Source organism: Pituophis catenifer, unplaced genomic scaffold (genome assembly GCF_029215685.1).
Source record: "Pituophis catenifer annectens isolate HBS135680 unplaced genomic scaffold, rPitCat1.0.hap2 SCAF_1, whole genome shotgun sequence".
Taxonomy (NCBI): Eukaryota; Metazoa; Chordata; class Lepidosauria; order Squamata; family Colubridae; genus Pituophis; species Pituophis catenifer.
In genome coordinates, this window is record NW_027256881.1 from 222,030,917 (window position 1) to 222,044,258 (window position 13,342).

Below are 13,342 nucleotides of genomic sequence, written 5' to 3' on the forward strand. Positions count from 1 at the left end.
ATTTTGGTTATATTTCCTTCTCCCTGTTTTAATTACATGCCTACAATGTTGATTCAGCAACCTGTCTTAACGATATTATATAACAATCTAGTCTTACTGGGTTCTTCATCTAGTGTCTGATTACATCTTTCATAACCCCATCTCCTTCTAGTCGGGAACACGTTCTGTGTCATCATTGCCCAGTCATAAGCCTCATTCTAATGAGAAGAGAATGAGAAGGTGGTGTTATTTTGCATCCACCTGTTTTCTCATTGCTGCACAGCAAGTTTTAGTTGCCTCCAGTGTTTTGGAAGAGAGGGCGTGACACTTTTGAATGGCAGAAGCAATTTTAGGAAAAGCTTCGATTCCTCAAATATGAGCAAATTTCACCGTAAGGTCTCTTTTCCTTCAGGAACAACAATCAGCTGGTTGGAACCAAAGATTTCTTTGCCAAATCACTTCAAAAATGGAGCTGATCAGAATTTCCCTGCAGATCAAACGAAGCCAGAATCAGTCAGACAGGAACAGTCCAGTTCTGAATCTGATCAGCTAACCAGGGTAAGCTTTAAAACCTTAGCTCTGCATGGTGGTTTTGTTTTTTCCTGTTTTGTTTTTAAAGAAAAGGACCGCTCTTGGAATATTCAACTAGGGTTAGAAATATCAAGAAAAGAACAGACTCTGTGTGAGTAGAGTTTAAACTTAAAATAAGTATTGTTTCTTACTTTTTGCTGTTCTTTTAAGCAATAAATGTTGCTGAATATTGGGACAACTGAACATTAGTGAAACTTTAATTTATGTAGCTATGTATTCTTTTAAAGTAATATGTGGGCTAAACCTGAAAACTTTCAAGGAATGCAAATCAAGAACTTCCAGAGGAATTTAACAGTAATTTGCTTTGCTTGACCTAGATAAAGGGATATTTTGTAATATTAATGAGCTTGGGAGATCACATTCCATCACTACATTTTTATTAAAGGCAAATGGAAAGGATGTCCTAAAATACTAGGTTGTTCTAAAATGCTAGGTTATTGAGGCAACTACTGTATATATAGATGGATATAAACTTTTTTGGCATGGCTGTTTATTGCAGGAATTGTTTTCAGAAGCGTCCCTATGAGTAAACTTTATATAGCAAGGGAATTTATTATTCCTTCCTTTCTCTATCGCTAGACATACATCAGTGGAGCTCTTAATAGACAAACAGGCATAGTAGATATTGATGATCTTGCTCGGGTAGTACTCAACAAATGCCAGCACTTGAAGGGAGGCTGTTTCCATTTTAATAGCTGCTGTTTATATATCTTTTTTCTCATTTTTGCTTGTTTCTGCTTGTGATATAATATAATCCAGGAAATGGTCACTGTCTGTGGCCCTTCTTGCTCGTAGCATTTGCAACCACCTAGAAGAGCTGCACTGGAAAAGACTTAAATGCCCAACTTCTCCTTCAGTGAAGGAGAATTATCCACACCCAAACATTCCTAACTTATGAGCATAACAGAGCTGAGAATGCAGCTTCAGATCATAATATAGTGTGTAGTAAACATTTCAAAGAGAAGGGCGAGTAAAAGTATACTGTAAGTAAATAATAAAAGTTAGATAAATTATTTTGGGAGGATAAAAGTAGAGGATTTATTGTATTACCTATAAAGCCCTCCATGGCACGGGCACGGGGTACTTGCAGGATCACCTCCTACCGGCCTCCCACCGCCCAGTGCGTTCACATAGGATTGCCCTCCTCCGGGTGCCATCGGCCAGACAATGTCGGCTGATGGCGCCCAGGATGAGGGCGTTCTCTGTGGGCGCACCGACCCTCTGAAATGGGTTACCCACTGAGCTCCGGACGGCCCCCCGATCTCTGCTCTTTCCGCGGTGACCTGAAGACATGGCTTTTCCAACAAATTGCCTGATCTGCTGGGAGTCTTAGTTTTAACTTCTTGGGGATTTTAATTGGATTATTTTAGTATTAATTTTATTGTTCCGTTGTTTTATCTTTGTGAGCCGCCCTGAGTCCTTTAGGAGAAGGGCGGCATATAAGTATGAATAAATTAAACTAAACTATTAGTTTTGTAGCTGCTGTTAGTTGCTTGTAGCTTTCTTCTCTTCAGGCTACTCCTCTGGCTATTATTTCTCCTTTTTATCCCACGTAAGATGGTTGCTAGAGTACAGAAATAACTAAGAAGCAGAGCATGTCTTTCAGCCTACTTAGTTGCTCCATTTCTGCTTTCTTCTCTTGGCAAAGATGGGGTGGTTGTGATTACCATCCATCATAATTCTGTTCCATGGAAAGGCAACAAGTGGCTATATATTCTTCTTTGCACTTAGTTTATGAGGACAAAATCTCCAGAAGTGCTATTATGTTGTTTTAACGATTCAGTCATGTCCGACTCCTGGCGACTTTATAGGCAAGTGATCTCTGTGCTACCCTGTCAAGCACAGCTTCTTTCAGTTATTGGATGTTTACCTTTGTATCAGCTTTGACGTTATCAAGCCAGTATGTTCTTTGCTTGCCCCTCCTTCTTGTTCCACTACCCATTCTTAGCATTGCTGACTTCTCTGATGAAGTGGCACGCATGACATGGCCAAAGTAAATCAGGTGTAGTCTTGTGATTTGGGAAGTTCTCTTTAGCCAGGCTGTAATAATTGCCAGCTCTCGGCTTCAGATGGCTGAGAAGGATCTGGATAGCTATTGCAGTAATAAAAGTATTCAAGACATCTGCACATGGACTATAGCCTTAGGAAACGACATATTTGTCTGGAGAAGTGAAACCAAGCCACATGTTATAAACAGAACGGAATAAATAATGAGCTTGAATTGTGGAAAAAATTCTGATAACCCGGTAGAGTGGTAAAGTGATAGAATCTAGACATGTGTGTGCTTGTTGGGAGAATGTAAAGAGAAGATCAGGGAAAAGAAATAGAAAGTCATACTTTACCTACAGCAACAGCTCCCTCTGGAAGGCATGACATCTAGATAAAAATAGGCAGCTTTCTTCTATGGGTTTATGTGCAGAAGAGATTTAATTATTGTTTGCTGCAAAGATTATTTGATGCAAATTCCACATTGTAACATAATTAAATATGTGAGCTAGTTGCATTGCCAGTACTAAAAAAAAAACCCAAACCATTATAGGACATTATAGTCTATAGCCTCATCTGTAGGTAGGCTAAAAGAAGGAGAATGTATACATATGGAGCTTGATATCATTTGTTGTTTAAGTAAAGAAACATTGTTTGTAGGATTTAAGAAGTTGCCTGTACTGAGTTAGGGCAACAAAAAAGTTTGGAATACTAAAGTGTTTTAAATACCTTATGTTTTTTTTTGAAATTTATCCCAGGAACCAGAAGAAATAAATCCAGAAGATGAGTTGGAAGACACATGTGAGAATAAAGAGGATGACCTTGGAGCTGTGGAAGAACAGCGCAGTGTTATCTTGCACCTTCTTTCTCAACTCAAACTTGGCATGGACTTAACAAGAGTAAGTTACTAAATATTGATCTGTATTAAAAGAAATGCAGTCCTGTATTAAGAGAAATGCACTCCTATAAACTGGAGTTCGTCTTAGCTATGTCATGTTAGAGTTAGTTCAGAGAACCGGCTTGGGATTCAACCATGATATTAAAATCATTATCTCAAATGTGATGTTTAGGATTTGCCCATTAAGGGATCTGAAACGAGCTGCTTGCTCTACTTTCGAAACTTATTGTGGTTTGTGAGTTTTTAAGACATGTTCATGGTGTAACTGTATAATTCACACTGTTGCATATTGCTTGTATCCTTTTTGTATGTCAGTACATTGCAAGTACCTCCTAATTGATGAGATGCAGCAACAGTTTTTTGACTTACAAGATAGCCTTACAGGCCCCAAGTGCCTTAGAATACTATGAGTCTGATTGGGGTAAAATTGGCCTTTGGTTGCTCTTGTGAAATACTGACCAAAAGGTGTCAAAACTAACCCTTGTGGCCCTTGCCATTAGCAAAGAATGCTGGGAGTTGCATGGATATTACTCAGGCTCATAACCTTCTCTATTTTTCAAAAAAAGTAAAAGCATCAATTGATTAAGTCACATGGGTTCATGTGATTACAGAGACACATGAAAAAATGTGACTTAGAAAATAAGTAGAGTAAATGGCAAAGAATATGAATTCAGGAATGAAAGGGGGGGGGGGAAGATATGCTGTGTGTCTGTGATACTGAAAGAAAACTGTAATATATTAGAACAAAAATGGCCTGGTGTTGTAGAGTAGAGTTGATTAATAGATGCAGGAAGTCAAGCTTTAAGATTAACTATAAACAAAAGGACTAGGATGTATGTCAGAAAGTATGAATTAGTGTCATCTAGATCAGTGGTCCCCAACCTTTTTATCGCCGCGGCCCGCTGAGCGCGCGCAGGGGTGGGGGCACGGCCCAGGAGCTTTTGCGCACGGCCCATTGCGCACGGCCCAGGAGCCTTTGCGCTGCAGCGTTCATGTCCCCCGGCCGCTGCGCGGCCCGGTGCCAGGTACTCCACGGCCCGGCACCGGTCCGTGGACCGGGGGTTGGGGACCACTGATCTAGATTATGTGGGTGCCTATGACAATAGGAGTCCATGGGTTGCGATAGTTGCATAATGTTTTGCCTGTGTGCTTAATTGTAAATCTATTCCTATGTATCCATGGAAAAGTAGTGAATGAAAAAGCATGATTGACTTGATTCTTAATGAAAGATTCTGAATATGTAAATCAGAAAAACTGGTATTTTTCTATTTTTTGCTTATTAATAAAAATACAGCATGATAAACGAGAAATAAAATGAAAATTAAAGAGATTCGTATATAGATATAAATTCACATATACTTTGTTTCTTTCTTTAACATGCTATAAATCAAAACAGATCTTATTAGTTTTACAGCCTAAAGACATCTTAGAAGTCAACAATCCAAATAGCACATGTTCTAAATCCAGTCTTTAATATGTGGGATGTCATTTTCTTTTATCTTCAGAAAAAGATTCTTTTGGGGGGGAAAATTGATATAGGAGAAAAAGAAAGAAGTGAAAGAAAAAAAAGTGAAAGTAAATTAACTGCAGGAAGAGAAAGTACTAGGGCTGTATCAAAAAAAATTAAAAGGTAGATTATTCTCTCAAGAATAAGAAAATAAGGAAAAAGAATGTGAAAGCTGCTTGGAACAGAATGAAAGGAATTTTGTTTCGGCACCTCACAGAAATGTGTGAAGTTTTGCTAATGGAAAGTAACAAAAAGAATGTTTGACGCAGCAAGAAGCTGAAAGAGACTGTTGATGAGAAAAATACACGAGAGAATGAAGGCTGTAAGTGGGAGAGTGTGGGATTTGCTGTATAGTGTGCATAAAACAAAAATAGTTCCAGAGAATTAGATTAGAGAAAGCAAGGCTTGATTAAGATTAAAAGAGGATGGAAATTAAAAACGTTGATGGGAATTTAAAAAATAGTTTTGCAGTGTTGGAAAGAAATGTCCTCCTGGGTTCGATTCCAAGTGGGGAAAAAGACACTGGAAACATGGATACTGCTTGGAAAGATGATTTTAATGGTGGACAGGACCACATGGCTTGAGTTCCTGAGCAGAAAAAGGGCGATCACATCCTTCAAGATGTTGGGGGAAGGAGAGAAAGGGCCGAGATGCTGACAGTGCCTGAGTTTTATACCCTTTGTTGGGCCCCACCTCAGAGTTTCTTGTTCCTGTATAAGAAATGTATCCTGATTGGTTGTCAGACTCCCAGGGGGCGGGGTCTTAGCTAACTTTGTAGGTTGTCTCCCAGGCAGATGAACTGGCTCAGGCCTTAATGGCCCATTGACAAAGGTGGTGGGAGAATGAGTTTCTGCCTCTCTTAATATTTCATTTTCTAGGACGGGTGGGTTTTAACTTCCTACAGCAGATATGTGGAAAAGGGCTAAAAAAAGATCCCCCAGCAAAGCTGATGGAATGGAATTAAAAATGAAATTATTTGGGATGAAACTGAAATGGGAAATCCTAGAAAGAGATTGATAAAGAAATGAAAGAGATACCGGTATATATCCCAAGAATGAAATTGAAATAAATGCTGGAAAAGCCTTAGTGTAAAAAAAAAAAAAAAAAAAAAAGATTTTAAAAAAATGCTCCAAGAATCTTTAAAAATAGCAATATTGCAGAAGTAGATGTCATAACTGGAAACATGTTAATATGTTGATATGATTTTGTGAGTTTTGTAGTATGTGTATGCATGTGCACATGTGTGTACATTTGTAACTGATGATAGGAAGATTGAAGTGGTTCTTTTCCCTCTATAAAAAAAAAAGTAGCAAGACTGAATGCAAAACAACAACAACAACAACAACAACAACAGAGCAATTAGTTTGTTAAGTCTGCCTGGAAAGCCGTTCGACAGAATTTTGATTGTCACTAAGTAAAATAAGCTCAGTGTGGCTTTGTGCCAGGCAGAAAGTGTCAGGTTTGATTTTCAACAAATCCTTGTCAAATGTACAAATGTGAGAAACTAAGTTTATTGTATGTTTGTTGACTTAGAGAAAACATATGCTAAGAGGAATTATGGAAGGTTTGGTGTGACTATTAAATTTAAGGTTGGTTGCTGAAGGCAACAAAGGCAGTATGTGATGATGAAAGTAAAGCAGGTGTGAGACTAAATTGGAAACTTAATGAACTGTTCAGTGTAGAACAGGGAATGAGACAAGGATTTGTGATGTCCCCTTGGCTATAAAGATATATACAGGGAATGCACGTGCAAATGTTGGAAGTGATTGGGATGTCTGTTTATACAAGTGATAACATGTTACTGAAGTAGTTGTGTTTGATGGGGAAAATGGAGTGAGCAATTGGAAATTATATGTATTTAGTGAAAAAAACTGAAGCAAGCAGTGACTTTGTGTGCCCTGGTAGAATATTTCTTAAAGAGGGAAAGATAGCTAAATCAATTTTAAGACGTGAAAAGGCTGGTTGAAAAGTAGTAGGTAGCATGTGTTCCGTTGTCAAAAAATAGCTAAGAATGTGCTATGGCCTACACGTGAGTTGGGCGTACCAAAAGAAACTTAAAAAATAAGTTGAATGCAACTGGAATGGGTTGCTGAAGAAGCATGTGTGACATAACACAAAGGTGTAAGGTCAAGACTAAATGGATCCTAAATGAATTTGGATTACAAATATTATCGTGATCAATGAAATATGTAAAACTTGTACAAGCCAGGCCAAAGCAATGATTGCTTACAAAAACAGAGTGTATAGAAATATATAGTGAACAGTATAACAGTATAAACTTTCCTCCCCCCCCCCTCCTCCTCCTCTTCAGCACTTGGACTCACATACCAGTTTACAGTGCTTTACAGCCTTCTTTACACAGTTTACAGAGTCAACATATTGTTCTCAACAATCTGGGTCCTTGTTTTACCGACCTTGGAAGGATGGAAGACTGAGTCAACTCCCCCTACTATTACTACTCCTCTCCCCCTCCCCTTCTCCTTTAAATGTCTTGTGGAAGCATAAAAGCACTGTGTATGAGAAAATATAAAAAACACTAAAAGCCAGAAATGTACAACTGTCATGTATACCATTGTGCCTTCCATTAAAGCCTTTCTCTCTTCCCCACCCCCTTTTGTTGGTGCTCTAAAAAAAGAAAAGAAAAGAAAATCTGAAGGTCATTATGTATGTTTCTGTAATGTCGTTTTCTTTTATTATAGGTGGTTCTTCCCACTTTTATTTTAGAGAAGCGCTCTTTGTTGGAAATGTATGCCGATTTCATGTCCCATCCAGATCTGTTCATTTCCATTTCCAATGGCACAAGTCCCGAGGAGAGGATGATCCGTTTTGTTGAGTATTATCTCACTTCCTTTCACGAAGGACGCAAAGGGGCAATTGCCAAAAAACCATACAATCCCATCATTGGGGAAACATTTCACTGTTCGTGGAAGATGGGGAAGAGCGATGTACTGAATGGCACTAATAGTAACTCTTCATCTCATTCTGCCTCCGAGCAAGTGCCTGTTTCAGAAGAGAGCCAGGCTGAAGAAGAGTCAGACTCTTACACTGTCCGATTTGTCGCAGAACAAGTGTCTCATCATCCTCCGGTCTCAGGGTTCTATGCCGAATGTGTGGAGAGAAAGATGTGCGTTAATGCCCATGTTTGGACAAAAAGTAAATTCCTAGGCATGTCAATAGGAGTAACCATGGTTGGTGAAGGTAAGTGGAAAATGTTGCAGTGCTCCTTACACTCTTTGGGCAGTTGCGATCTACAGCTCTGGAGAGCTGCATTTTAGAAAGAATGCTATCATTCGTCGACCTGAGGTGTTTTGCTCATCCTTTGACACAGCCTGTTCCAATCTAATGACTTCCTAAAGTGTTGGATAATGGGCTGGTAATTATTGGTAGTCCTTGACTTACAACCACAATTGAGCCCAAAACTTCTGTTGCTAAGCAGGGCACTTGTTAAGTGAGTTTTATCTCATTTTATGACCTTTTTGCCACAGTTAAGTGAATCATCTCATTAAGTCGGGGTGGGCAACTATGGCCCTTTTATGACTTGTGGACTTCAACTCCCAGAATTCCTGAACCAGCCATGTTAGCTCAGGAATTCTGGGAATTGAAGTCCACAAGTCATAAAAGGGCCATAGTTGCCCACCTCTGCATTAAGTGAATCTGGTTTCCCCCATTGACTTTGCTAGTTGGAAGCCAGTTGGGTAGGTTACAGATGAGGAACACATGACCTTGGGACAGTGCAATTGTCATAAATACAAGCCAGCTGCCAAGCATCCAAATGTTGATCACTTGATCATGGGTATGCTGCAAGAGTCGTGTGAAAACTGGTCATGAGTCACTTTTTAAGTGCTGTTGTAATTTCAGTCAATAAAAATGGCTGTACGTCGAGGACTACCTATATGGGAGTTAAAGTTGAAAAGAGACCTAAGAGATAATTTAATGTGGTCTCTGCCTAGAATGGGAATAACACTGTGGCATCCCTAACAAATAGCCATGCAGCTACTAGTTAAATACTTAAAGTGAAAGAAAGATTGCCACCTCTAAGGCAGTCTGTTGTTTAATAACTCCTATCCCTAGGAAGTTCTTCCTCATGACTACTTGTAAACTATTGCTCTGTAATTTATACCCTTAATTCCTTATCTATCTACCTGAAAGGCCCCTGAACAAATCTACAATGTCTTTATGTGACAGCACTTCATATACTTGAATACAACTATTATGTCTCCTCACAGTCTTCCCTTCTCCAGAATAAACACATACAATACCTCAACCTCTTAAGTTTTTCCTTCCAGGCCCCTTATCATCTTGGTTGCAATCCTCTGGACATACCCTGGTTTGGCAATGTCAATTCCTCAGATACAGCACCAAGAACTAAACATGATGCTCTAAATGTGCTCTTACCAATGTAGAATCGAGAAATGGTGTCCTCTCTTGATTAAATCCTTCCGTTGATGCAGTCTAGGATTGAATTTGCTTCTTTTGCAGCTGTATCACACTATTGTTTGCTTCTAATTCATCACTTCCTGAACTCACACCTTTCATTTTTCCTTCCCATATGAAAGACTTTTCATTTATCTGTGTTGAAATTCACCTTCCTGGATTTTCTCTTTGTTCTGGTTTATCAAAGCCCTTCTGATCTTGGTACTGCCCTCTTTGCCCCTCCTCATTTTTATCTCACAGGAATTTTTTTCTATTTATAATTTCTATAATTTCTCTTGCAAGTTGTTTATAAATATGAGGGCCTAGAATAGAACTCTGTATAAAATTTCTCTTTTAGTGACAAATTCCACAGCTATGACAGTAATGAAAAAGTAACTTTACAATCAATCCTCTCATGACCTTTGCAGGTCCATAAACCAAAGGAAAACTGAAGTAAGATTATAAACACAGGGGCATTTTTGCTTAGTGATCGTTTCACTTAACAATGGAGTTGCAGGTCTCATTTGTGGCTTCTCTCATTCTGCTAAATGAGAACTACTTGTAATCATTCCATCTTGACATGATTCCCTTTATATATTTTTGTGTGAGTATGATTGTTCTGAATCCAACAAATACCAGTATCGTCCAGTCCGTATTTTGCCATATTTTCCACTATGATCTCAAGGGAGGCTCTACTGAATGATTTGCTGAAATTGGGCCATAATAGTCTACCTCATTCCTGTAGTTAATTTAATTGTTTATTCTATCAAAAAAGGAGAGAGACTGGATTGAGTTGCATCTCAAAATGCTAGATCCTGCCAAACAATGCATTTTGTTCTTGTCTGAGAAAAACCAGATTTAAAAAAAAAAAATGAAATATGAAGTGCCTTGTAAGTGCAGACAAAGACAATTGCTGTTCTAATTAATTGTAATAAAGGCTTCTCTAAACCACGAAGGAGTTAGGAGAAATGTTTTGAGAGTTATAACAAGCTTTGTAATAGAGCTGGTATATAGGTTTTTGTTTTAGAAGCAAGATGGCTTTTAGATTTCATGATTGAAGAGATAATTAATGTTGCTTCAGTCTCCACAGGTTTCCTAATTTCCATATGTGTTTTTTTTTTCCTGATCACATGTTGTGTTTCATCCAGGTTTTTCCCCCCAGTTTTTCTTCTGCTTATGCATTCCCATTTATGCCACATCTTAGCTCTGTAAACCCTTTTCGTGAATCTGTAATATTACCTATAAATAATTGGCTTTGATGGTAGATGCATATTCAGTTCAAGACTAGCAGTGAAAAAAGCCAGTTTTGCTCCACATCTCATGTTTGTAATATGAAGCTATATGGGAATATTTATGAGTTTTTTTTGTTTTTAATTAGAATTTTTGTTGATCCTGTCTTTACTATCACCTCAGAAAAGCATAAATTTAAGAGAGTGGGAATAATAGAAATCACTGCACAAAAGGCAAGATGTTCCCCAGATGTCCTGGACTACAGAGCTAATAATGCTAACCCAGCAGAACCATTTGCCATAATGGCTAAGAGCAGATTTGGGCATTCTGTGGCCCATGGGCTTCATCTGGTCTGTTAGGGCCTGTGGGCCACATCTGATCCCTTGGCTGTCCCTGTCTGGGCCGCAGCAGTGGCCAATGGCAGCCCTATTGGTTTGGCCCTCCACAACAGTCCCAGTTTCCCATGCGGCCTCTTTGGAAAATTAATTGCCCGCCCCTGGCTGAGAAGATTATGGGGTTTGCTGTTCATTTTGACACCAGGTTGAGGTGGCCTTACTTTGGGGCTTTCAAACTTTCCCCAGACTTGGAAACGGTTAAAAAAAAAAGTTCCCCAAACCTCTGGTCTAGAGAGGATGAGTTTCTAAATGTTAGTGACAAGCTCCACTTTTTCTTCTGCATTTTAGTGATTTTTTTTTTAAAAAAGGGGAGTGGTGGAACCCTCCCCACAGGGGACTAAGCTTTTTCATATTTTTTCTTAATCCCATGGAATCTATTCCTCCCAGAACTGTAAAGTTCCATGGAATTCAGTTTGAAAAACCCGATTAAAACTGATCTCATTTTTTTGCATGGAAGAAAAAATATCTATAAATGAATTGCTTAATTTATCCCTGTTGGACAAACTGCCCAAATCCTGGTTTTTCTCTCTTTACAATGAATATGTTCCCTCAAGTCAAGTTTTATCTAGTGGTACAAAGATGAGATTATTTTTGTTTGCTGTCATTTAAGTAATCTTGCATTGCAAAACTGACGGTTAACACAGAATGAGAATGACGGCAAAATGCAGGATCTGCATAGAGGCCCAGCATAGACCTCGGCAACATCTTGTGATGTAATGACGGAAAACATAAGTTGCTTTTAGTTAATGTGGATTTCATATTTATTATTTCCTCCCTCACAGGTACTTTAAGTCTTCTGGAACTTGGAGAGGAATACACATTCTCCTTGCCTTGTGCATATGCTCGGTCAATTTTGACTGTCCCCTGGGTAGAACTGGGAGGGAAAGTCAGTGTTAATTGTGCAAAAACGGGATATTCTGCAAGTATTACATTTCATACCAAGCCTTTCTATGGTGGCAAACTTCACAGGCGAGTATTCCTGTTTGACAGGACTTCTTTTTTTTTTAATTGTAGCGCTGTGCAGTATTGTAAATTGATTATGCGTGTTTCTGAAATGCTCTTGAAATGGGATACTAGAAATTATAGTACTTATGCCTCAATTCATCTTTTTGTTTATGCTGAAGACTTGGAAAATGCATCGAAAGAAGTCAAATGATTTTTGTAAAATGCTTTTAAATTTAATTGCGAAGTAACCTTCAACGGCTTAACAAAATTCTACAAATTTTGTCAGAATTAAATTCCGAGCAAAAACAAGTTCCAAGCTTATCTTGACTCTTAAGGCTATAACTGCCAAACAGTATGTCTGGATAGGTATTTTCTTAGCTTTTTTAAAAAAGAGGAATAATGGTTTTTTCAACCTTATTTGAAGAACCTTAATGTATCATCTGGAGCATGTTCATCCAAGAAACAATACAGGTAATCCTCGACAAACAACAGTTCATTTAGTGACTGTTCAAAGTCATAGCAGCACTGAAAAAAAGTGACTTATGACCATTTTTCACTCTTACGACCATTGCACTATCCCCATGGTCAGGTGATCAAAATTCGGATGCTTGGAAGCAAGCAAAGTAAATGGGGAAACCCTAATTGCTTGACAACCGTGTTATTAACTTAACAGTTGCAGTGATTCACTCAACAACTGTGGCAAGAAAGGTTGTAAAATGGGGCAAAACTCAGCAAATATTGCTCATTTAGCAACAGAAATTTTAAGCTTGATTGTGGTCATAAGTCGAGGACTGCATGTAACTGGTTTCAGTAGTTTTAGGAATACTTGGAAATGGTCTTCCCAGTCCAAGTCTGAGAATTCTACAGGTATCCCAAGTTACATTCTGCAGTTTTCTGCAGAAGCTGATTTTCTAGCAGTCAATGGTGTATCAAGCCCGAATCAAGGTTTTCCAAGGGAATTATGACACTTAGTGTATTACTTAGCAGCATAGAATTAGATTAAATAAGAAAACCAACCATTTGATCTATTCATTCAAAATCTAGAAAATGTTTATTGTTGAGTTATGCAAATATACTCACCGTTCCAGTGACTGTGATTCTTGAGAAATCTGTCTTTCAGAAGGGGATTGGTTATGGTGTTCTGGATGTAGTTTGGTCCTAAGTCATTCTACAGTGATATGATCATAGTTTGAGAGAAAAACAGAACATTCTAGAGGACACTGGGATGTTCCATACCCAGAACAAGTTTATTGAAATTAGACCCTTCCTTTGCAAGAAATCCAAATATTATAACAGTGTTGCACAGCAGTATTTGGAAGTATGTGTATGTCTAGCTCACAATTTCCATAAGGCTTTGGTTTCTTTTTTTTCCAGCTATTTTGTTTGTCCTTAGATATC

At 38.5% G+C, this 13,342-nt stretch overlaps 1 protein-coding gene across 4 annotated transcripts in view; it reads left to right on the forward strand.

Annotated features, from left to right (window-relative positions):
- OSBPL11 (oxysterol binding protein like 11) overlaps positions 1-13,342 on the forward strand; it is a 59,802-nt gene that overhangs the window by 36,828 nt on the left and 9,632 nt on the right. For all 4 annotated transcript variants that reach the window (XM_070949117.1, XM_070949310.1, XM_070949230.1 and 1 more), the window contains 4 exons: positions 392-537; positions 3,315-3,455; positions 7,661-8,159; positions 11,782-11,968. In XM_070949117.1, the coding sequence (XP_070805218.1) occupies positions 392-537; positions 3,315-3,455; positions 7,661-8,159; positions 11,782-11,968 (973 nt within the window). The remainder of the gene's footprint in view (positions 1-391; positions 538-3,314; positions 3,456-7,660; positions 8,160-11,781; positions 11,969-13,342) is intronic.